A 24,687-nucleotide genomic window follows, 5' to 3' on the forward strand; every position below is an offset into this window, starting at 1 on the left:
TAAAATCTCTTTTATCACCTGCAACTGACCTGTTATCAACTGCTTAGTTTGTTTCTAGATTCTTTAAATATGAAATGGAACATGTGACCTGAGAAGTGCAGCTCAGGTTTATGACCATTTCGTTATTTATGCTGCCATGCACTGTTAGACGACTACAAGTGAAGAACATCTTCTGTCCCCTGTAAGCCCACAACATAAAAAATTCAAAGAAATCTTACTTTTTATGCCATTTCCAATGAAAAGCACTAAGAACTGAAACTGACTCATGCCAAATGCATATCACTGAATTGCTGTGATTGTGAGTTTGAAGTTTGCAACATGGAAATTATTTATAAAATGTCAATTTTAGCTCTGGAAAATATATTCCTAGGAGTATGTGCATTTTCCTTCTCTATCCTTAGAGAATTGCTTACTTGTGGTCAAATCCGCAGTACAACTTGAATATCCATACTGCAAGGGGAGAGAACTACAGTATAATACATTTATCTTGACAAGTGAGGGCATGCATCCATAACTCCCAAGTAGCAAAGCCACAAGTTTTAAAGCTATATGCCTTAATGAAGATAAATGGACTATTCTGCATCCACCACGGCAAAAGGAAATTAAACATTTAATACTTTTCAACAAAAAGTCTTCTTGGAACTTTTTTTGTTTTAAGGAAGGGCATGAACTGAAGTAACCTATGTAAATGGAGTAGTCGGTAAACATACATCGTTTAATTAAATCACCGAAGTCCAAAGAACATGGCATAACGAATTGTAGAACACCAGCATTGATATTAACAGTTTTGGCACCCCATTAAAAAATTAAGAAGTAAAATATGCAAAATATGTTACTCTGACTATGTGCAACTACTATAAAAAATGCTGAGTTTCAACAAAACAGCGGTATACTGGCAGTAATAAAACAGTTCAATAACTAGGTTTAGAAAAAACCATCCTGAACTGAAAACATCGAGTGGCCTACAATGCAGTGCAGATGCAATTCATCTCTTACAAATGTGATTCTTCTGGAAAAAGAGCACCAATCTTTATTGAATCAACAGAAATCAAACCCACCGCAAAGGAATCTACCTTCCTTATTCTTCCAGTCGGGCTCCTGTTGAAATTCAGTTCTTGCCTAGATCAAATTAGGATGTTTCCACCTCTGATATGCAGGTTACTGCACCAAATGCTCTGTTCAGTCAATGTTAAGAAAGATCACAGAACTGTAAGAGTATCTAAATGTACTGGATGTTGTACAAAATGTACAAAAATGTACCTTTGACATTTCAACCAAAATTACACATTGTAAAGTTATCTTCTCTCTTTTAGAACTTTTCCCTTTACAGTAGAACAGTGTTGTCCAGCCCAGTTCTAATGAAAGTTGTTTCAGGTATAAAAGATTCTGAAATAAAATTGTAGGCATCACATGTTTTAAAATGTATTTTCTTCTAAAATATTACCTGCATAATAATTCACGATAAACAGACATGTCTCCAAAGCAGTAGTGACAATATAGTCAGTTTACTGTTTTGTTTAGTTGTTTTTAATTAATACTTTCAAGCTGTACCCTAATGACTGTTGAATTCACTTGTGTCCAGGGAAGATTTATTAAGATAAAGGTTATTAAAACAAATGCATGGTGGGGAGGGGGAGTTGCGTATATAAAGAAAACCTTATTAGATGGCTCCAATCTACTTAAAGTTCTCACAAACTTAGTTTAATGGGCTATTTTAAATTTCAAATTTCTGGCATTACACTAGTCTCTCCACACATCTCATTTTAAGGATTCCTTTTTTTTTGCTTTCTTTAAAAACAGCCATCACCTCCTCCAATCCTGTGGTTAATTCAAACAAACAAGGGAAAACAACAGGTTCAAAGGAAAAATAATAGCACTCTGATAGAAGAGTGGAGGTCTGAAAACACACAATCTTTCAGAAAACTAGTGTAAGACTGATGTTCAGCTGAAGAAAATTCTTGAGGTTAGATGGTAATTCCAACACTCAGAAGAGTAATTGTTAAATCTCTGCTTTTGACTTCACTCTTTTAGACTATCAAGGCATTACCAAGTTATAAAACCATTCACATACATATTTGTCTTGATAGGTTGGGAGGATTTGCAACACACACAAACTGTCTCAGAAAAGTTCAGCTGCCTTTCCCCACATGCATTACCAAGCTGAGATAGTGTAGCATATAGAAAATTTAATCTAAACTAGAACGTAAAAGTAGCAGAAGAGATCAAAACTATTTACAAATTGCTATTCTTATGGTGAGCACCCAATAAAATGACCATCTATTACTCTGAAGAATTAAAAACTGAAATCAGGTATTAACAAAACCGGATTGCTCATACACGTAACTAATTACACGCAGGCTTTCACCTAGATTTAGAGGTACCAATGGGCCAAAAAAGAGGAAGAGGAGTGTTTTATGGAAGAGGTCGCCGGAACAGGTCATCCAGCAAATGAAAAACAAAGCTCTGTTCAACCACATGATCTTTGCAGCGGCAATTTATCCTATGCCTACATAAATTTTGTCCATTTTGAGAAGTGGACAAAATCTCATTAGCACAATAAGAATTAAAAATGTGCTGCAATACTACAAAATTTAAAAGTACACTATTTGAGCCACCACACTTTTACAAGAGATGTAAAATGCTTTATCATTCTAAATAGAAATTTGAATATTTAAAGATATTATTTTTCTTTATTAACAGCTCAAAAGGACTTTGAGACCTTCACCTTGCTCAAGACGACCTTGGCTTTGGACAGACACAACTAAGTTATGGACCTCCAGCAGCAACTCAGCTAAGCTCTCTTCTCCCTTTTTTTAAAAAATTTTTTTTTTTCTTTTAAACATACAGTATAACTGTCCCTCTTTGGGACCTCTAGGAGCATGATAAGAATATTTTTTTCACACTTTAAAAATGAGTAAAAGAACAAATGATAAAGTTCATCACATTTGTTACTCCTTTTAGAATAAAATTCTAAAGATCTCATAAATTGAACAAAATAAAGCAATTTACAACTTCCACTGACAAGAAACTGCTTGAACAAAACGGTTTTAGACTATACCCCACATTCTGGCTACTCTTTGCAGTATCAAACCTTCCCATTCCAGAAGAGGTTACTCAGACCACAGAATAAGGTTCTCCAATGAATTATTTGGCAGGAGACACTACTCATAAACTGAAATAGGGAGCTGCTGACTCTACACAAGGCGAAAAAAACCCCAACCCTGCAAGAATAATAAAGTATTGGAACAAGTACTCCCACAAAGCTGTTGCATATTAAGTGCGCAAAACCCTAAGTGAGCTGGTCTGAACTCAGTGTTGACACTGTGCATTGCACAAAGTCAGACTAGATGATATCCTGAGACCGTTTACAACTGGCATTATTTTGATTTACCTGACTACCCAAACGTACATGTTTTTTTCTCCTTGTACCCTCTGAATGAGATTAAGATAAGGACAAAATGCCATAGCAAAAATCTCTTTTGTGAAAGTGGCAGGATGCGGTTTAAGCACAAGATTAAGATGCATAGCATATTTGTTTTTATCTGTCAGGAGGTGATTAAGATGCAAAGTAGAATTTATCGCAAGTTATGGCAAAGACAAGTCTTTTCCTCAGAAACAATTTAAAAAAAAGATTTTTGCATACAAATACTTCTGACAGTGACTTGCTAGGAAAAATTACAGTATAATGGACATGATATTTTGCTGTATAAGAGATTTTGCTACATACCCTACTAAACACCACAAGCGCCAACAAACTTCTCAAATGTACAAAATGGACTTCTGACAATTTTGGATATTTTACTGATCCTTACGCCAGCAATTTTTAATCAAGGGAAACCAATGAAATGCCTCAGAGAAAACAAACCATTTTAAATGGTGACTTTTTTTATAATAAGGATTTAAAGTTTAAAACAGTTCAAAAAAGAAAGCACCACTTTTTTCTTAATTTAACATACGAGTGCAACACAGTAAGTTAATGCTTCTGGAGTTAAAGATGCTATGTTACAGTGGGTTTAGTGTAGTTATATTTTCCTTAAGAGGTGAGGAACAGCTGCTAAGTTAAGGTCCAAAAAAAATTTTATTTTTAACATTTGGCAAAGGTATATAGTTCTCTGTAACAGACATTTCAGTATGTATGTTGGAAATAAATATGAAATGTCAATATTTAGCTTTATTCCAGATCTTTAATGAAATTACTGCTTCTGTGAAATATTCTAAATATGTATTACAACTTCCATTGCACAGACTGGAAAACTGGAGGGGGTATAAGAAACATTAGGAGGTACAAGATGAAGCAACAGCTAGCCAGGTTGCCCCACTGGACATATTTCAGCGTGTTTACTTTGACTTCATTCATACAAATCAATTAAAAAAAAAAAATCCAAAACATAAAGCGTTTTCTCTCTGGGTTCTGATAACATTGACCTCCAGATAAAATTCACTGATCTGTTGTGAGTTTATTTTACAGACAGCTAGAACATTATTAGCCTGAAAATTGCAATGTATGGTACGCAGTCATGAAAAAGCATACTGCATGCAAAAGAATATGCACGTAAAGTAATAAGATCTAATAATTTAGAATTGCTTGTCCTTCATGTGTCCTACTATATTTATGTAATAATATCCCAGTCCCAAAATGGTCATTAAAGCAGTTGTCATTTAATCCACAGATCTATACGAGGGTTTTATTTTTATATAAGGATTTTATATGACTTCTTATTTTTGCCCATTGGCTTTAAGAAGACATAAAATGACTTTTTTTTTTTAATTGATGAGAATTGTATGTATTCATATCTTTAAATTGCAATCGTACGCCCCTGTCCTACTCAGTGTTTGGAACACGGGGACAGCTAACAAAGAAGTTAACAAGTTTTTGCTTTCTATCAGTGACAGGGCAAACTGCTTTTTAATGCTTTAGCCAGTCAAGGTGAACCTGAGGCTCCTCATCAGAATTCATTTCAACTTCCTGACACATGAAAATAACCTCTGCCCCGGTTATTCTTCACTAGCACAACCATGACTGCTTCACTGACTATAAGCCATAGCAATTTATATGGGCATGGACCTGCCCTGAGGCAGGTTTAAGATTAATGTGTTATTTTGGATTTTGTTTTTAAATACATCTAATCTCAGTCAAAACACACCATATTAAAATCTTCTGTGCCACATGTTCACTACAATTTTTTGCCAGACAGTTATGCTAGTAAAAGGTATAACGAGTAACGATCTTGGACTCACATAGCTACATACACGAGCAAAAGCCCACCAGCATAGAGGCTACTACACCGGCAAAATTACCTCTGCAAGCGGTTCTTTTGCTGGCACTGAGAAAAAGCAGGTACTTCCCTGAAATAAGCTTAGCTCGAGTTGTCTAGCACACGAAGAGGCACTGGACGCCATACTAAGGCAGCCATGCACATGAAGCAGTCAAACCTGACCTAAGAAATCCCCCTGAGCTCTAATATAGCTGCTGTTCTCTCAGTTCATCTAAAAAACAAAATACGTTGTAATATAAGTGATCTTGTCAGCCAGGATCACAAAAGTCATACACATTCCATAGCCCAATCTCACCCACAAAATCAAGAAATTAAGTGGTATTCAGAATTTGGGTGATTCTTTCTATTTCTAAGCTTTTAAGGATGCACTTGCCAGAAACATGACAGATGTAAACTTTTTTTTAATGCAAAACCTGAGAATGTAATTTAATCTGACTGTAGCAGTTAGACATGTATGAAAAACAAACATTACAAGACTTCCAGTGATCTCAAGTACTGGCAGCAATGCCATAAGAAAGGCTGCATTTGGGAAATGTTTAGGTGGACAAAAATTTATTCCCAGTCAAAATAAATATGCCAAAGATTATTTTCTTGAAGAGAACAAAGACCCTCAAAGATGACATCTGTGTCAAACAACAGTGGCAAAAAATGTATTTTAAAAAAAAGCACTTAGTGAGCAAGTGTGCTGTAACAGTAGTGTGACTTACTCTGAGGCTTTTCTCCTGAACGGATTCAATAGCTTGCGAGGTCTAAATTAATTACTAATATAGTCCTGAACGCTATATTTTGACAAAATAAAAAGAATCCTATTTCAACATTTCTATCAGAGTGGGAAAATAAGAAAAAGCAAAAGGAAAAAGTTCTAAAAAAAATAAGTCAGGAGTAATTAAATATTCTACTGCATCTTTTTTGGCTTTTTTTTTTTTCCCCACAAAAAGTACCTAAATTTTCAGCTACTCTTTATGCAATTTAAAAGGGAGCAAAATTAATTCAGATGTCTAATAGCTTCCAAAGAACCAGAAGCTATTAATATTTTCAATTGTCTGTTACATAAACAAATTTGCTATAAAAATTAGAATTTAAAAAAACCCAACTGAAAATGCAACCGTGGCTTCAGAATATTTTATTATGAAATTAAGGGAACCCTTAGTGGAATTGTTCGGTAGCTTTAATGTGATCTGTCTCACAGGAAATATGATACTACAGCTTTACAGAAAATGAACACTTACTTTTTAAATATTTATAAATTTACATTAATATCACCCATATATACCATGACGCATTTCAATAATTATTCTACAATACAATGGGAGTGCATGCTCAAACAAAACACCTCAGCAGTATTTTAAAGCAGTAAACCACCTAGCCAATTTCTGTACGTTCTGTAGTTTTTCTAATCCACTCTCCCTGTGGTTGAGCAAAATCGAATTGCCTCTCACATTTGCAGACAGCTCTGTGAAGGTGATAATAGAGCTGCTCCCTGCTGTCATGAGGCAGGAAATAGGAAAATGGCATATGGGGCTAGAAAGAAATAAAAAGAGAACTAAACAAGAACAAAAGAGATTTCAACAAAGGACAACTATAACCCAATATGCTTTGCAAGCTAATCTCTTTTCATAATCACTTAACATACTTAATCATTTATCTGCACACTTCTCAAAAACTCAAATGCTTGATACCAAGTCTTCTGTAAAGTTTTATTGCCCAAAACATTTGCAATAGAAATCATACTAAAAGGCATCATATGCAACGCCTATAAATCGATGCCGCCTTAGTACCCACGTTAAGGGGCTGAACCTATTCCAATCTGTTAGTAATTGATCTTAGATTTTGTGGCTAAAATGTAATATCTGACACAATGCATACTTGGAATGTTAGTTGCAAACATGTTGAGTGACACCTGAATAGCAAAATATTAAGGGAGGATTATGATTGGTTATGTATACTGACAATATGAAAAACTTCCAGCCTGCTTAAGGACTACTGATGTAAGATGCAGAATAAACTAAAAATGATCTTTTCATTTACAAGGAGATTTTTTTTTAAATTTTTATTTTTTAATGCAGAATGGGCCTCCAAAAAAATTAAGAAATTTAACATATTTACAGTGTTTCTATATTAAATCTTAACAAAGTACCTTAAAAAAAAAAAAAGCAAAAGCAAGCCTACTATACCTTTCCTTTTACACTCTGAATGGGATCCACCACCACAGCAACAGCTCTTTCTGATAAGGCTTCAAAGCTCTGCTGAGTATTGATATCTACACCAGACAACCAACAGCCAAAGCCAGGGTGACTATGATACCAACCAACTACCATCTCAGGTCTGAAACAAAGAGGACATTGAGATTCTTAAAAATAAAAACACGTAACAAGAAGAAATAGTAATGTATCAGGGCATAAATTAGGATAAGCTGTGAAAAAAACACCATTAGAAATATTTAAATTACTCACCATAGTATGGTGAAATCACGGACATGAATAAATGCGACAAAAGAGGGCTATTATTAAGGGATGCACATTAGCAGTGGTAGATCATGCTTTCAGTTTTTCACCCTGTTACCACACCTTCACTGAACCAGTTTTTACCCTTTCAGCACTTGAGTAAATATCTACTCTTTAACTTCTTGGCATCGAGGGTTGAATTTTCACGGCAGAAAGTCCATTTCAGACATGGACAACGGGAACCAACGGTGGGAAAGGATTAAATATCAATTAAACCAGCAGTAGAACTAGGAACTCAGTCAAAAAGCAATTTGCACTGTTCTGTTCAGCTGCTGAGCCTTTTGCTAACATTAATTTTGAAGTTTTTCCCACAGTAAAAGAATTTGAGCAAGCAGACGACAACTGTTGAGAGGTAGAAGTGAAATAAAGATTTGTTTAAATACTAGGATCTTTTACAAAATTATTTCCCCTTTTCATTTAAATTGCTCATAAATAAGCTACAACTTCATTTTTTTTATCTTCAGTAAAAGAAATTAAAAAAAATAAATCAATCTTTTAAGGAGGTACTGGCTAGTAACTGCCTATACTAAATTGAGCAGCATTCTTATCTTTCTGTGCAATAATCAAAGCTGTAGGTTTAATGTGTGTGACAATCTCCTGACAATTGAAATGCATGAGGTGGATTGAATTACATGCTATGCTGCTCACCTGATTTCTGGGCCAATTATTTCCTTTTAAACATTATTAATAGCTCCTAAATCACTACTTTTGCGGAAAGCCAGCTGTTTCTTCTAAACAACATGCAGGGAGTACCTGTTACTGTCAGCCCTCTTTAGGGTGACTTACCTTCCCGTCTGTTTCAGCATATCCAACATTTTTGCTTGAAATACGGGATCAACTGCCTCCACACTGACACCCTGATGGAGAAGACAGACAAAAGCATAGTAGTTGTACATAAAGCAATATTATCTTTTAATTTGTTACTTTCCACAAACAAAAAATTGAACACCTTTCATAAGCGTTTGTTTAAAAGAGCAACCTGACTACTTTAGAACTACTTGATAAAACACCCTTAAATGTAAAATACAATTCTTATAAATGTATTTCAATGTGACTTTAAAAAGCTGAAAGAAGATTTTGAGTTGTGATTTAAGTCATCTCTACTATGAGTAAACATGATTAAACATGCAAAGGAACACATCTTTTCCTCTTCTTTTTGTTCTGGAAACTCTGGCCTGTTGTTTCTCACAAGTTCAGTTCTACAGGTTTTATTCAAGATAGATATCACATACTAGCTTTTTGCAGATTCTACTTATACTACGCAAATGAACAAAATAAACTCAGGACAAAAGAATTTTAAAATTTCATTGATGTGCAGCTGAGTTACAAGAGATCCGGATCCGTGCTTCTCTTAAGAACAGTATTTCATTTAAGTTACACAAAAAAAGCATCATGAATTCCAGTTATACTCATTGTCTCATCATCTCTTTAAAGTATCTCTTCATAACATGAATATTCTTACTCAAAATTAAAATACATAATTTTTTTTCACATCACAAAAATAGCATTTAAGAGACATGTCACTGCAAGATCTGTCAAAGAGAGCAAGCTTGAAGTATATCTATAGCACCATCACAATTAAGGGCATGAAATACTTCTAATCAAACCTTTTACATTTTGAATCCTTTCCCTGGCTTTTAGTACATGAGTTTTTAAAGTTATCAACTCATAAATCTTATAAATGATGTTATACGAATGTATTTATACATGCATAAAGACATAATGTCTCCATACATTGATATACACACTTACATACTAGTCTTTGCTAAAAAAAAATTAAAATAAATCTGGTTTAACTTTTTTTTTTTACTGAAACCTTTAAATCCATCAGACATGTTAGAATTCTATCTAGTAGGTTAAGATTAAGACAAAGATTGCATAAATGAGATAAACCAAAGAAAGCTTAAAAAAATATTTACCATAAGGAAAAAAACAAAACAAACAGGTAAACAAAATCATGAAGGTCTAGGTGTAAAGAACTCACCGTTCCCGACTGTGGCATTGCAAAAACATCAATCACTCTCACAGTGTAATCATCAACAAATTCCCCGAGCATTAAACCCATAACTTCCATAGGGACACCAGCACGACCATGCTTCAACATCTGGAATTAAGACCAAATGACACTGTATGTTTAACAGGAGGTTCAAGTTTGACTTGGGGTAGTTCTTTCAGCCTTTGCTGATCTATAGATAATTTGCAACTTGTAGCACTTTTGCAAACTGTAAGGAACTGTAAAATAGTAAAAATGAAGCCAACAAAAGAGAAGCAATTAGAATAAGTTTCTTGGTCTGAGGGTTCCAAACAGTATTAATTTAATTTAAAAATTAGTCTGACCAGCACCTAAGGAGCATAAGTCCATAAACTTTGGATAGGTGCCAGGTGCTCTATCTCCAGCACTATACACAGATGCAGTACACACAGAACACTTACTTTCAGCAGTGCAAGGGAAGAGATATAAACCTGTTCCGCTGTATCGACCGCAGGAGCATCTGTTGGTGGCCCCTATGAAAAGAATAAATAATTATTTTCTCCACTGTTATTATTCTGTAGTTTCTAAATATTTTCTTCTGTTTTCCATATTACAAAACTCACAGAAAAATGCATATATAATTGTGACTGTGTGTTAAGATGCAGTTCCTATGAACAAAACAAAAAAGCACACCTAAACGCCAAACACTTCTTTACAGCACCTTCCTTCACTAACCTGTTTTGTAATACAAGTCACCTAGCCATCATCCCCCGTCTCCCCCATCCCAAAACAATACCAATCTAAAGAGCAATCCTTTCAGAATCAAATAAAAAACTGGCATGTATCGCACTGGGTACAAACCTGTTACAAGACATACAGTCTAAGAGTCAGATAAGTTTCCATTAGTCTGCCTTGCTGCAATGCTAACCTTCGTCAGCTGTAAAATACGGCCAGTTCTCCAATTAACTATGTGTTTCTTACAGTGGTGTGAATGTAAATGCTGCTGGGCTAGCATGATTAACTGGCACCAACACAAACAGCAATTTCCCTTTGCTTCATCAGCTTTCAGCTAAAGAGGACTTGCAGATAAAGGCTATGGGAGTACTTTGCAGATACACCGGTACAGTGAGAGAAAAAACGGACCTCCGATCCCTAGGTGGAAAAGCTGTGAACAAAATACTTTGCTCTTTGCCTTATGAGTAGTTATTCAAAAATTAGCACAACTGTCCCAGGTGTGAATGATTGGTTGAAACAGGTTCTGTGTACTGTTGAAAATGAAAAACACAGGAGGCAGCAGTTTAAATGTCCCTTTCTAGAGGAGCAAGAGACATGTTGCTCTTATATACAGAATTCTGTATCAGCGTACCTCATTACAGCCAATTAACAGTACATCATTATTTATTACCAAACTGTGTACAACAAATTTTCACTGAAAAGACAAAAGGTTACTTATGCAGTAAGTGATGTAAACTTAGAAGGGCAAAGCAGCAACTGTGGAGTAAGGTTAAAAAAAAAAAAAGACACTCCACATTAAGTTAAAGGAGGAAAAAAATGGTGCTTTTACGCATTTTGTAGATTTAGAACTTTGATTCCAGTTATAAGCAAAATTGGTAAAAAAAACCCCAAAAAAACAAATAAATTTTTGATTTTTCACTTAATGTGGAAAAATTCAGTACAACGTGCATCCACATGACGTCAAACAGAGACAGCCATTGACACAAGCCATCATCTCCTGAAGACAAAACCAGGAACATGAGCAAACAGTATATCAAATTTGTATAGTAATTGCCCTTTCTGCATACTTTCACTTTTACACACACAGAAAAACATTACCTAGTCTTCAGAATGCTTTAAAGACAGTAAGAAAATTCAGTTTTGAGTCCCCACCCCAAATGTCAATTAATTCCTCCTCTATTAGCTCCAGATCCAATCCTTCTATTTTGAATCCAATCCTTGTACTTGGAAACTCACATACATTCATGGATCTCTGTCAACCACAACTGCTTCCTAACACCTTCAAACCTTTATTTCCAACTGACGTGATGCTGACCATCACGTCTTGATATTTGCTCTTCCTCACTTTTTAGTACTCATTGCTAATTCTTCTGATACTTTGGGCTTTCCAACAGCAATCTTCCAGCAGGTTTAACTTTCCATCTTCTACAATATTCTCAGCCAAAGGCTCATTTTTAAACAATTTCACCTCTTCATCAAGTATTTCCCTGACTACCCCCAGCCCAACAGTAAGATGCTCCAGTGGAGAAGTGTTCCTCCAACACTTACGATGAAAAACTCTACGAGCACCCCTTCAGAACATCTCACAGAACCAGATGCACAGGGCACCTGAATCACTTATTCCAAGTTTACTACAATTAAATTGACTGACGAAGCTTCAAACGCCCAATGATTTTCTGGTATTGTTACTATGGTTTTTTTCCTCCATAAACATGTAAGTTTACTTTCTTAACTGTCTCTCTCCTGCTTTAAGTCTATTCTAAATGATCTTTTTTTTACTTAGTCTTAATTAGAAGTCTTAATACTTTGGAAAGCACAAAGACTCATATTTCCACTTAATCATTGCTAAGAATGAAGCAGAAATTAGTTGGGGTTTAATTAAAATAAATGTATGAGTTTGATAACAACCCCCTTCTTCATACATAAAGCTCTCTTCCAATTTTCTACCGGTTCTAGACCAGAAAGAGTCTGAAACGAGGGCAAAAGTACAAACACAGTAACCTTCTGCTTTCGGAAGAACCTTAACATCCATGCTGTAATCACCATACACATTCTACATTTGTCCCAGATTTTGTTTAACATTTCACTATGAGCAAATATCCTGTTACACCATTCAGTACTTTTTTTAAAATAAAGAGCAGCATTAAAAAAATCTCCCCCAAACTAGCATAAGTAGGTCTGTGATTTCTGGAAGGCTAATGTTGATGTTTCATTGAGACTACCTTCTCAAAAATCAGGAGCTTGAACTGAAGTTTATTCCACAGACTATGGCTCTTAAATAGACTCTCCCGTATGGAACCTCTAATGTCAGTTAAGACGGCAGGTAACACTGACACCCTTCCTGCAGCCCAGGCATTAATCACGTCTCTGTCCCCCGTGTAGGCACCTGTGTTCACAACTTGTAAGAGCTTAATTATTCTTCATAACTTTTCCTATTTTAAAAACAGTCAGTAGATTCAACACTTACAGGGAGGAGACAAACATTATTACATCTTGTTTCTGTAACAAGGCAACTAAATTACCTGTAGTTTAAGCAAAGGTGACACCCTGCTTTAGTTTTGTACTCATTCTGAATCTTTCCTTCTTTTATTATTTCTATACTCCTTGGAGCTTTCAAATGCTTGTTTACCTTGGTGAGAAGAGGCATTGTACTTTATCAATCCTTTAGGCATTCTAGTTTGTTTTCAAAACTTAAAAGTTCTCTCTCCAGCTGCCAACACCCATAGCCAACAACTCATTTTCAGTATTGGAAATGTTGCTAATTCATAAATAAACGCTCCATTAGTGTAAATCAACTTGCTTAGCATGTTTTATTTTTTTGTGGGTTTTTTTTTAAGCCATAGTATTCACTCTGAATGATTTTGCACACTAAATCTGAGTTTAAATATACATGTAAGTGACTACACTCAGTGTTAGGAGATATTAACTGCAAACTTTACTATTTCACTTCAAGCTCTAGTTCTCCTTATAGATTACAATTACTAGCTAAATTATGAGAAGAAGAAACTTCCAATTATGTGTATTAATTTTCATGTTAATATTCCTTAGTTTTGAATATAGATTAAAATTAACTGCTCAAGAGAAGTCTGAAATGATTCTGATGTACCAATTTGGAATTTTGAGGAGAAAAGGATCCATAGGTCAAAACCTGTCCAGAATCCACCTTCACAACAGTTTAATTTCACGTTACTTTTCTACCAAAGATAAATTGGCACATAAAATACTATAGGCACATACCTGTCTTTCTACAGAAGATTATAACCCAAAGTTCATCAAATTCTTACCTAAAACTTTTAAGGATTTAACAGATAAAACCAACAGGCTAGATCTTGGGTCTTTCAAGTAGTATACCTGGCTTCAGATGATGCCATTTGAAAAAAAACAGACATCTGGAAACTGGAACCAGTTTACTTCCATGTCTGACCACTTCTTTTTCCACAAATGGCTGATAACATAACAGAGCCTTGGAGTGACAGCCGCAGCTTCTCTGTGCTACTTACACACTATGTGGGAGCTCACTAGGGGTCACACGTTTTGAGATTTCTTTGGCCTGTTTCTGCTAGTCTTCCACAGAAGTTTATGCATTTCTTCCATGAAGCAAAGAGGAAGAAAGACTTTATTAGCTAATCTCTACATGGAGGCAAAGTATTTTACACTGACCCTCCACAGCATGTGCTATTATCACTGTTCATAAACTTCACTGCCTGCCAACTTTAACAAAGGAGCACCATCCTTATGAAGCAGAGTACCAAATTAAATTAACTGGTGTCGGAAACCCAAACAAGAAAGCATTTGTATCTGCAATGCAAAAGATCTGCTGGTACTTTTGGTTACATTATGGTCTTCAAAGAAGGTCAGACAGTTCTCCCACTGCACACAGAGTTTTGCAAGACTGTCCATCTCACTGCAAAACAGCAAATACTGCCTTCATTCTGCCTGCCCACAGATTTATTGGATAATTTCTTAGGGAACTGGAGAAAAAAAAAAAAAAAAAAGGTATTTGGAAACTGCAAGGAATATTGAACATTCTTTTTTCCCAGGCATTCCTGTATAAGCTGGATACGGCCACTACTAAAATTCAAAAACTGTTCTAAAAAAATACTGTTATTGTACTACTTACTGAAAATGGATGTTTCTTCTGAATCAACTATACATGCTGTCAGTCAGTGAAACGAGCAGCTTGATGGCCAGCCGTCTCGTAAAACCCAACCAAACTCTGGTTTTGTTTTTGTTTAGAACAGCAGAATTCCAATTTCAATAATAACTGATAAAATTAAATTACTGCTATGAAAATACTGGTGGGGGTTTTTTGCTTAATTTTTTTCAGCAATTTTTGTAATAAGAAAAGAATCACGTTCAAGTTATGAACAGAAGATTACATTGTAATATTAAATTATGCATGATATTATTTTTGTTTCAAACAGGTAAAGAGATGATCCAATATAAAAAGCAGCCCTTTACTTGGGCAGCCCTTGTTGATGAAGTGTTAAAGGCATTTGCCATTCTAACAGGATAAAAACTAACGCCTTGAAGTGTTATCTACTCAGGCCTTTTAGCAAATTTGTTAACACTTTTAGGTATATTACTCCACCTTTCTCTTAGTGTGAACTGGTATCAATTATTTAGCCAATTTTATTATGTTATTAAAATACCTGCTGATTAAATGTGAACTAAAGTGTCATTTTAGAGCACTGCTCTTTATTTGTACTATTTTACATTTATTCAAAGAGGTACAGAAAGTCGACTGGATTAATTACACAAGCAACTGAGAAATGTTCCACAAATTGGGGCATTGTCTATTGTTTAAATGGATCTTAAACACTGCTCTGGTTTTACGTTAATAGCACAAAAGATGATTTTGAAATACATCATAGCTGTTTCAAGAAGCCCAGTTTTGCAAGGGCAACTGTAATAAAAAAGGCAGTGAACTAAAGTGCTGTAGAGCAAATCTTACCTTTATTGCACCAAACAACATATTTCTGTGTAGAATATAAGAACTGCTACAATCATAATTTTTTTTTAGTTTTGCAATCAGAACAACTTAAATGTGAACATAGGACACACAAGCGAACGCTGACCGCTATAGTGTTTATTTCTTTCCCAGTAAGCTAAGAAAGAACCTTTTAATAGTTTAATTTTGCGAGTATTAAACAACTAGTGTGAAAAACAAGCTGCATGTAAACTATTTCTACTGCCTCTGCTTCAATGACTAGCTGAGGCAACCTGTTATAGGAGGTGTTAATTGGCAATAGGAGTACAAGTCAGAAGCATGTTCCCCATCGTCCTAACCCAGCAAGGCTAGGTCATTAAAGTGGAAATGAATTCTTTCATGCCGACTTAACCCTTTCAGTACATATTTTCAGCTGTTATATCTAAAGACAATTGAGAAAGATTAACTAAAAAAAACAAGACAGAAAAAACTTGCATTATTTTGAATTTAAGAACTGTTCACCCCCCCACTTTTTCTTCCCTTCTCTACCTCCTCCAAAAGAAGTGTTTCAGATAATCATGATATTTATTATGTAGGTGGGGGGGAGAAGGGCAACTAGGGTATAAATGCAATGACAATCATTGTAAAACAATAATTTCTCATATTAGCGGATGTGTGGAAAGATCAGGCACTTACAGTGAGCTTGAAACTATCATTTTGTGGAGGTAAACCCAATGGTGGCGTATAGCTTTGTACGAGGGGAAAAACATTACAGAATACTACCTGCAGAGAGGACATAAACTCAAGCAAGTGTACAGAGGCGGCAGAGGTATTAGTGATAATAAAAAGACCTTAGAAGTTCACCAGAGTACCACTGTTCTTCTCTACTTACCCTTTGTCAGTAAGTGGTATAACCTGATGATATAGTGACATAATGAATAAATGATTTCTTAGATCAGCATAGTGCTTTTTACACATTACTAAACCTAAAAATCTAAACAAAATTGTGATTGTGGAACAATTTTTCCTGTACTGAGACAATACACTTACAGAAAATACCAACTCGTAACTCCCATCAGTGGAAGGGGTGAAGGGAGTAAGCCATATTATCCCTGCACCTCAGTGGTTTTAGCAACGTTGTCATGACAAGCACCAGAAGCCACGTACTGCATTTTCTGCAGTACTGGAAGTTAACATGATCAGTCATGACAGAGAAAATGATCCAGTTCATAAAAAAAATTGAAAAAATCAAAGAGTTCGTAAAAAGGGAAAAATATATTATTTTGCACTGTGAATCACACACTAATTAGTAACAAATTTGAAATTTTATTGCAGTTTTCAAGCTCGTACACACAAAATTTTACAGTTAGTTCCACATCAACAGGATTATATTTTGAAACTAGCATTATGTCTAAACAGTTTGCATGTTTAGGCCCATTTTTATACCAATTATAATCAAGCATACATAACAGACCACAAAATACCATAAGTCTCAACAAACAGCCTAGATTTCTGAAAGGATCACATTGTCTTGTTACACCATATGTCAGATGAAATAAAAATTGTAGTAATATGTTTAGTCTCATAGACAGTCTCATAGCCTCCAAAATGGAGTAGAGATACTAGGGAAATATTATGGCATCAATTGCTACTTTAAATTAAAAATATCTGCCAAAAAACCTTAACAGGCTAGATAAAAAAAAAAATCCTCAGTGTGTTTTACAAAATCCTGTCTCCTAAAAAAAATTTATCCAGGTTCACATTTACAACAGAGCTCCATAAACAGCAATATAGATGGACTTGAAATATACAATGTCTCCCATCTCCCCTCCTCTTCAGAAACCAAAATTACAGAACATAGAACTTTGTATAGCTTCGAGCAGTTGGTTAAACTGGTTGGGATCACCAGTTTGCAAACACCTCTTCCGTGCAGAGCCAAAACTTTACTATGTACCTTGTCTGTTTGTTTGGGGTTTTTGTTTCTGTGGTTTGTTGCGTTTTTTTGTTTGTTTGTTAGTTAAATTAAGCAGAACTTCAAACAAAAATAATCTCTAGTTCACTGGGACACTCCACAGAGAACCTGGCCAGAATTGCAGTTAAAGAAAATAAGAAAAGAAAGGAAGCCACCAAGGTTTAGCTTATATTTCTGTCCTATCCATCTATTGGTAATCTTTCTTGCACCATGAAGAGTTTCATGGAAGAGGTATGGTAACCCACCAACACCAGCACGTGCAGGATTTCCCAGATACCTATAGAGTGTAAGATGTTTTGCTCATCTCATTGCCCAAAATTGGCAAAAAATTTAAAAGGTCTTTTATAAAAATCAGCACTCCTGTTTTCCAATACTACCATTGAAAATATTCTTGAAGACTGAGGCTTAAAGTTTACTAAGGAAAAAAATATATTTACCAGGATCTGGCATCAAATGATGCTAGTTGAATTTATTTTGAGGTCAGATAAGCTTAATTTTACTAAATTGTACTTTACAGAAAGTCATTCTACTTAGTCTGATTTTTTTTTAGAAATAGATATTTATTACCCAATATTAACGTGTATTCATGATATAAATTTATTTACATATATCATCTTGACACAATTTGCAATAGTCAGACTTTCTGCAGTGTTCCCAACGCAACTGTTGCAATGAAACTGCCGCTTAAGTGTAATCTTTCCTGGTTTTGGTGTTTCCTTTCTCTTTATCCCATACAATCTACAAATTCATTGAGACAGGCAAAAAGCATGGGAAGGTATGCTGCGTCACTGTAGTTAATAGTCATTATTGAACATAAGGACAATTTGGACTAGATGACCTTTAAAGGTCCTTTCCAATGCAAACCATTCTACGATTCTATGACAATGTTATGGTTTATCAAAGAGCCGTAAGATCACGGACACAAAACAAATCCTCAGTAATGTTGTACACGTTTTCAAAAAGAACTACTATTTTTCCCAACCTCAAGCTACTGGGAGAAAAGAAAATCCAGAAAATACAAACGTCAGTTTCACTCCAGAATAAAACCAGGATTAACCTGTTATCTATTCCTATCACCATTACAGAAGGTATTGGGATTTAGAAATGAGAGCCTCAAGGCAGGTAACGAGTCAGCATTTGTACCTTTTGTCTGCCTCCGGAAGTCTTGCTCTAATGCAGATTTTTGATTACCTTATTCTAGACACAGTTCTGCCAAGAAAGCAAGGCAGCCCTCAGTGGGTGCTGTCTTGAGTTCACCCTAAAATACACTTTGCGCAGCAGAGCAGTTAAAAGGAATTTACTCAATATGTAAGAGAACACACCAGGTTCTATATGCCTACAGGCTCTCTGTTGTGAAGAGCTGGTCCTCAGGACACAAGCAGGTGAACTGGGAGACTCAGTGGGAATATGCCAGGAGGTTAGTTGTTTGTAACACTTTTTAAAAACAAACAATAAACCCCACACCACTATTAACACAAGAACAACACTTCAAACTTCTATGAAAATCTGAAGAGAATTCTTCTACACCACAGGAAGAAAACAGAAGCCCTTGTTCAAAGGTGCTGTATAGTAGCATTGCAACTTAGTATTCAATAGCATGGGATTTCAGAAAGAACAATTTCTAAGAGAAATAAATTAAATCGATCACTGTAAGGAGGCTGTTTCCAGCCTACAGAAAGGAACACTTCAAGTGAACAGGTGTAATGCAAAAGGCAAAGATGTCTGCTCTCGTTTAGTCTTTTTCCCTGTTCTTTCTCATTATGGCTACACTCATTTCCTTGTCCAAGCTCCTTTGTCTCTTCTGGTGAAAGTCGGCTGGACTGCACTGGCAATTAAATTGAGAAGAGAAAAGCTAATTGCCTAATTATTAGAAATAAGGAAGTTTAAGATCTGAGGCCAAGAGGAGGCAGCTAAAAATGTTCTCCAGAGTTTACAGGAAAATAGTAGATCAGAGGAAACTGATAATGCTCAGGCACAACCCACTAGCTTTGTTATTTTTAGTTTTGTTTGTTTGTGATAGCGCAGCCCATCATACTTTAAGGCAGCTTTTATAGCACAAAGTACACACTGTGTTGTAAGTACAGTCATAGGACTGTTCCTAAACCCAAATCTAGCATGCTTTTCTCTCCCTCTCCCATTAGCACTTTTGGATATAAATCACGTTACTATCACTCAACTGTGTTTCAAACGTAGATGCGATGCCCAATCACTTTCAAATAAGCCTATGCCCCCCATGAAGCTATCATCAGCTCCAGTGTAAGAAGATCCAGGCCACACCGGTACCCTAAATTTTATATGAGGCTTTCAGTTGAACAGCCCTGTGTTAAAACACTAACCGATGCAGTAAAATACTCAGCCCAGTCAATGAAAGTAAAACAGCACAGTTCGCTGCATCTAAGGCGTTCTTTTTTCTCCTTAAAACAAAATCATACATTTTGGATATATAAACCGATGCTGAGACTTTCTACAGGAGATAACACAGGCAATGGATTAAGTCCTTTGAACTTTTTACGGGAGCTGATGTTGGATGTTTTTAATGGATGAAAAGTGTTTGTCACTGAGAAGGCTTCTCTACTTTTTAAATGGGTTGATACCTTCTGGGGAAAAAAATAGAACTGGAATAACCACCCAAATTGTACACCATCTTATCTACTGGGAGGTATGCTAGAATTCTAGAAATATTAACATTCTTAGTACTTGAGAACTTTGCTGGAAAGCGTCTCAGAAGCAATGGCACAGAAACAATGCACAATTTTAAGAGCTATAATTCAGATTTATTCCCCTGGTAGAGTATTCTCAAAAGGAGTATATCTGAAGCTTCAAATACGTGTGAGAAACAGACATTAGCATATCACCACAATTCAAACCACATAAAGCACATACACCCAGGAGACACAGGAAGGAAAAGGTCATTCAGGTGCAACATACCAAAACGCTCTACAGCTTTCCAAAGGAAAAAGCACTTCATTACATTAAAGACAATACGTTTGCACCCTTCAAACTAAAACCCAACCTGTTTCAAGAATCAATTAACCAAACCAATTTTCAATAAGATATTGGATGGGGTTTTGGCATTTGGGGCTTTTTTTGTGGGGGAGGGATAGGGGTGTTTGTTTGGGTTTTGAGGTGTTTGTTTGTTTGGGGGTTTTTTTTGGTTTTGTTTTTGTTTTTTACATAGGGAATCTTAGGATTCAGATTACCCAGCTAGAACATGTCATTTACTTCAAGACACACATCAGCTTAATGAAGTAGCTCGAAGAAACTTGCATTTAATTGTCAATTGGGAATGAACTACACTGAGCCTGACCCTCCTTTGCCTGCCAGATTACCAACTCTTATTCTGAAGCCCCACAAAATACTGAGCCAGTAGTGCTCTTTTCTAACAACCATCCTGGATAGATCAGCAGATGAAACAGAACTTTAGATCAGTGGCAGGTCTCCCAAGTTCCCACGGTGCCATGGATTTACTAAATGGGATCAGCATGTTCTAAAAAACCATGATAATATGAGGGAAAAAGGTTCCACAGCATCGAGCAGTGCAATGCTTGAAACCTCATAATCAAAGTGATAGTTTTCAAGTGCCATTTACAATGCCCTAATCTGGAAACATCCCAGCTAACCCATCTGATCAACTATTTCACAGATGGAAGCACTTGATGGCTAATTGGCAAGTCCATTATTCAAATAAAATAGCTATCTGCACTTCTATTTTCTATATTCCAAGTCAAGGTGTAAACACTCCTTATAAGACACAGGTCACTTCTCTGTCTCTCCCTCCCTTCCCATTTGGATTTTTTTCCCTTTCCCTCTGCCATAAAATATGTTAATTCAGAAATACAGAATCAGTTTTATTTTCCATTTATTGCACTAGAACAGTTGTCTGCACCAACACAGCAATGTAAAAGAATATTTTAAAAATATATAAAGTAATGAAAAATTATTTCAACGCCATTTTAAAAGTGTCATTAATTATTTCACTGCTGCCTATCACATCTGGATTCAAAAAAATAGACAGGATTGTGTTAGCATGGACAAGAACTTGTATACCTTGGATTATTATTCTCAAAGTGTTAGGGATAGAGAGCTCTGCTAAAAATGCACTTAATTTGCTCACACTCTTAAACAGTATCCAGTAGGATTGCCTAATAGAGGCATATGTGGAACTGATTTCACTAGCAAACAGTAGTTCTGCGTACAAAATGAAGAGGAGTGTTGCTCCAAATTCCTGCCTGCTACATAAGTAGAAGCTTTTAAATACCCCACAAAGCCTGTTAATTTGTCTACAGCAAATGTACAATGCAAAGCGAAGTATTAAATCACTAGTGAAATTCTGTGGTAGGCAGTATTCCAGTGAGATGAACAGCGAGAGATGGAAAAGAATGAACTAGGAGAGGGAAGATAATAATTAAAAAAACCCAACATGACAAGGGGCAGAGGAAACCATACAAGAGAAGAAAAACAAAGACATTGCCAAAGTCTGAACTCCGACAAACTACAGAAGGGAAATTAAAGTAATATGCATTTTGTTTGGGACGTTGCAACACTGTCAAACTTTAACCATTCCTCCACATCTTTTTTTAAAAAGCTTAAATCACTCATTCTTCTTATGTGTATATCACGGGAGCAGAAATTCAAATGCCTACAGTACCAGGCACATAAGACACAAACAATTTCTGCATGAGGTAGTGTTGCAAAGAAGGTCTTATTTATGGTATCAAGCTCAAAACTAAACACAGGTACTTTCCCATACAAAGAAAACAGTCAATGACCAAGTTCACTGCCAGAAAATACTGTGGATGGCTTATGTGATGCCAAAAGCTACCAGATTCTCTTCCCTCCTCTCTTGTCCACCCACTGCCCAATGAATACAGTCCTTTGTCCCTCTAAGACTAAAAGAGAGGAAATGGCTCAAAATTTCTAAGCCACAAGTCACTGTAGGGAAATTTTATTGTTGAAATATCACTAAGATCACTTCCTTAAAGATTTGTTCATTAGCCATACGAAGACAGGCTTACAGTCAATGGAATTTAGCACCAACAACAACATTCTTCAAAACTGAAGGCAAATCAGCCACTCAACAGCACACTTACGGAGCAAATTAGTAAGAAAAGAGAAGAATCACGAATTCACTGGAAGCAGTTTTCAAGTGGAATACAAGACACCAAAAGACTTGAAAAGAAAGTTGTAAAAACATGAATCCAAAGAGTACTTGGGACAACATATCTGAGTCTGGAAATTAAAAAAAGAAAACAAACAAAAACTCCAAACAAGATAAACAGAAGAAGTGCTTTTACCAAAGGGAAAGAACCAAGTGACTGCTGTTGAAGATAAGGCAAGTCAGTAAGAAAGAATTCCTTGGCAGAGATCAAATAGGAACTGTGCTGACCAAGCATTTGCTGTTAACTTGAACATTAGTTACAAAGCAAATCAAATGGACTGTTAGCAGACTTTATGTGATGCAGATCTCTTTCTAAGCAAAGATCTAGCTACAAGAAAAAAAATAATCCCAAACTGAGTTATAAAATTACTTTGAAAATGCTTCTCTTTTTCTACAAGACTATACACACAAATGATTCTTGTGTTAGCAAGAATGACTGTCAGATGTTTTTACTATGTTCAACCTTAAAGGTAAAACCTCTGAAGACAGAAGATCTATGACACAGCAATAAGAAAAACAAAAGCTTTGTACAGTGTTTAAAACAGTCTAGCACAAATGAACGGTAATAACTTTGTTTACTTTCTAGCAAGACAAAGTATGTCCAAGAAATACGCAACTTCTCTCTTCTACCTCAAAGCCATCTGATTCACTCTGGATTCTCTCTCAATCTCAATTATCAATCAATCAATCTTCAGAACAGAAGTGAGCTTTGAAGGTCTATTGAAACACCATATTTTAAGGATATAAAATTATTATTTTTGAAAAGCCTTCCTGCTGATTCAATAAACCAAAAGACTACAAAAGTAGTCGAGATAGCCAGTGCAAGCAGCAACTTGCATAAATAGAATTCAGTTTTCCACCTTTTTTTAATCCAACACATACTCATCAATTCATTTAAGAGACAATTCCATATTTAAACAAACACAGAGCAGCTTTGCAGGCCAAAGCTGCCAGAGGAGTTCAGCGAGCTTCTTCTGAATGTTATGTTCTATTGTCTGCCACAATTTTCTAGCAAGCTTTAAGTTAAAGCTGAGAAATTCAGAAAGCAGCAGAGAGAGTTAACTGTAAATCTGAAAAACAGCTTTGATATGCGTCAAGTTCAGAGAGGACTAAGAAGTGAAAGCTTGAGTGATTAGACTGCGCAGATGTTAAAAAAATGAAGAGTCATGAAGCAGGCTGGCAGCTCAGAGGAACAAGAGAAATAACTGTTTAAGAAAGTGAAACTAAAAATAACTGAGGGCTGCTTGAAGATTCACTAAGAGAGCGTGAATAGAATTTTAGCTATAAAAAGGAAAAAAATTATGCACCAAAAGTTACAGCTTATTTGGCAAAACACCTAGAGGCTCTAAATCAGCTTACAATATTTCACCAAATGCTTCAGTATTGAACCACTCCTTTCCCAGTTATACTGGACACAAACACACTACACGGAACAAAAAGAAGCTGTGGGTTTAGCAATTTTAATCATCCCACAAGCAAACACACAAACATCATGAAGCCTAAGACAAACAGAACTGATCCCTCCAGAAGAACAAGAGTCTGGATTCTCAATTTAGAACAGAGTCCCTGAGGCAGATGAGGAAAGAACAGAAAGGTCAGCTACTGCAGCCAGCCAAGGCTACAAAGAAAATTACACTGCAGCCCTTTCCTTAAGGAAATAGTTCTTCCTACAAGCCTCAGACAAAGAAGTTCCTAATTATTTTTTTTCCTGTATCCACAGTAGTCAGCACAATGTAATAACAGCAGCTTGATTTTATTTTTGAAGACTGCTGGCCACACCAGTTGGCCAAGGAAAAAAGCACTAGGACTTGCTTCAGTGGTAAGCCATACAATGGGTGTAGGTCTCCCACCAGAATGGGACAGCTGACAGGGAGGCCTTTTTGCTTTGAGCAGAGTTACAGAAGTGAGGACAAAACAAACAAGACAAGACACAATAAAACACACATAGAGGTGGCTACAACTACCTGCAAGTGACACATTCAACCTAAATTACCTCACAAAACTTACATACACTTCAGTATCTTATAACGCCCATCACAGTATGATCCAAGGACCAAAATATATAATTTATGAAGGGGCAAGTTGTTATGCTCAGCCATTTAGAACAATCTTCACATTCTGAAGATCCGTATTATTGGAA

General features: G+C 35.9%; 1 protein-coding gene across 2 annotated transcripts in view; it reads right to left on the reverse strand.

Annotated features, from left to right (window-relative positions):
- PSMD14 (proteasome 26S subunit, non-ATPase 14) overlaps positions 1-24,687 on the reverse strand; it is a 49,091-nt gene that overhangs the window by 14,865 nt on the left and 9,539 nt on the right. For both annotated transcript variants that reach the window (XM_074594549.1, XM_074594550.1), the window contains 4 exons: positions 10,214-10,285; positions 9,765-9,884; positions 8,567-8,637; positions 7,451-7,601 (listed from right to left, as the gene is read on the reverse strand). In XM_074594549.1, the coding sequence (XP_074450650.1) occupies positions 7,451-7,601; positions 8,567-8,637; positions 9,765-9,884; positions 10,214-10,285 (414 nt within the window). The remainder of the gene's footprint in view (positions 1-7,450; positions 7,602-8,566; positions 8,638-9,764; positions 9,885-10,213; positions 10,286-24,687) is intronic.

The sequence above is a fragment of the Larus michahellis genome, chromosome 7, assembly GCF_964199755.1.
Source record: "Larus michahellis chromosome 7, bLarMic1.1, whole genome shotgun sequence".
Taxonomy (NCBI): Eukaryota; Metazoa; Chordata; class Aves; order Charadriiformes; family Laridae; genus Larus; species Larus michahellis.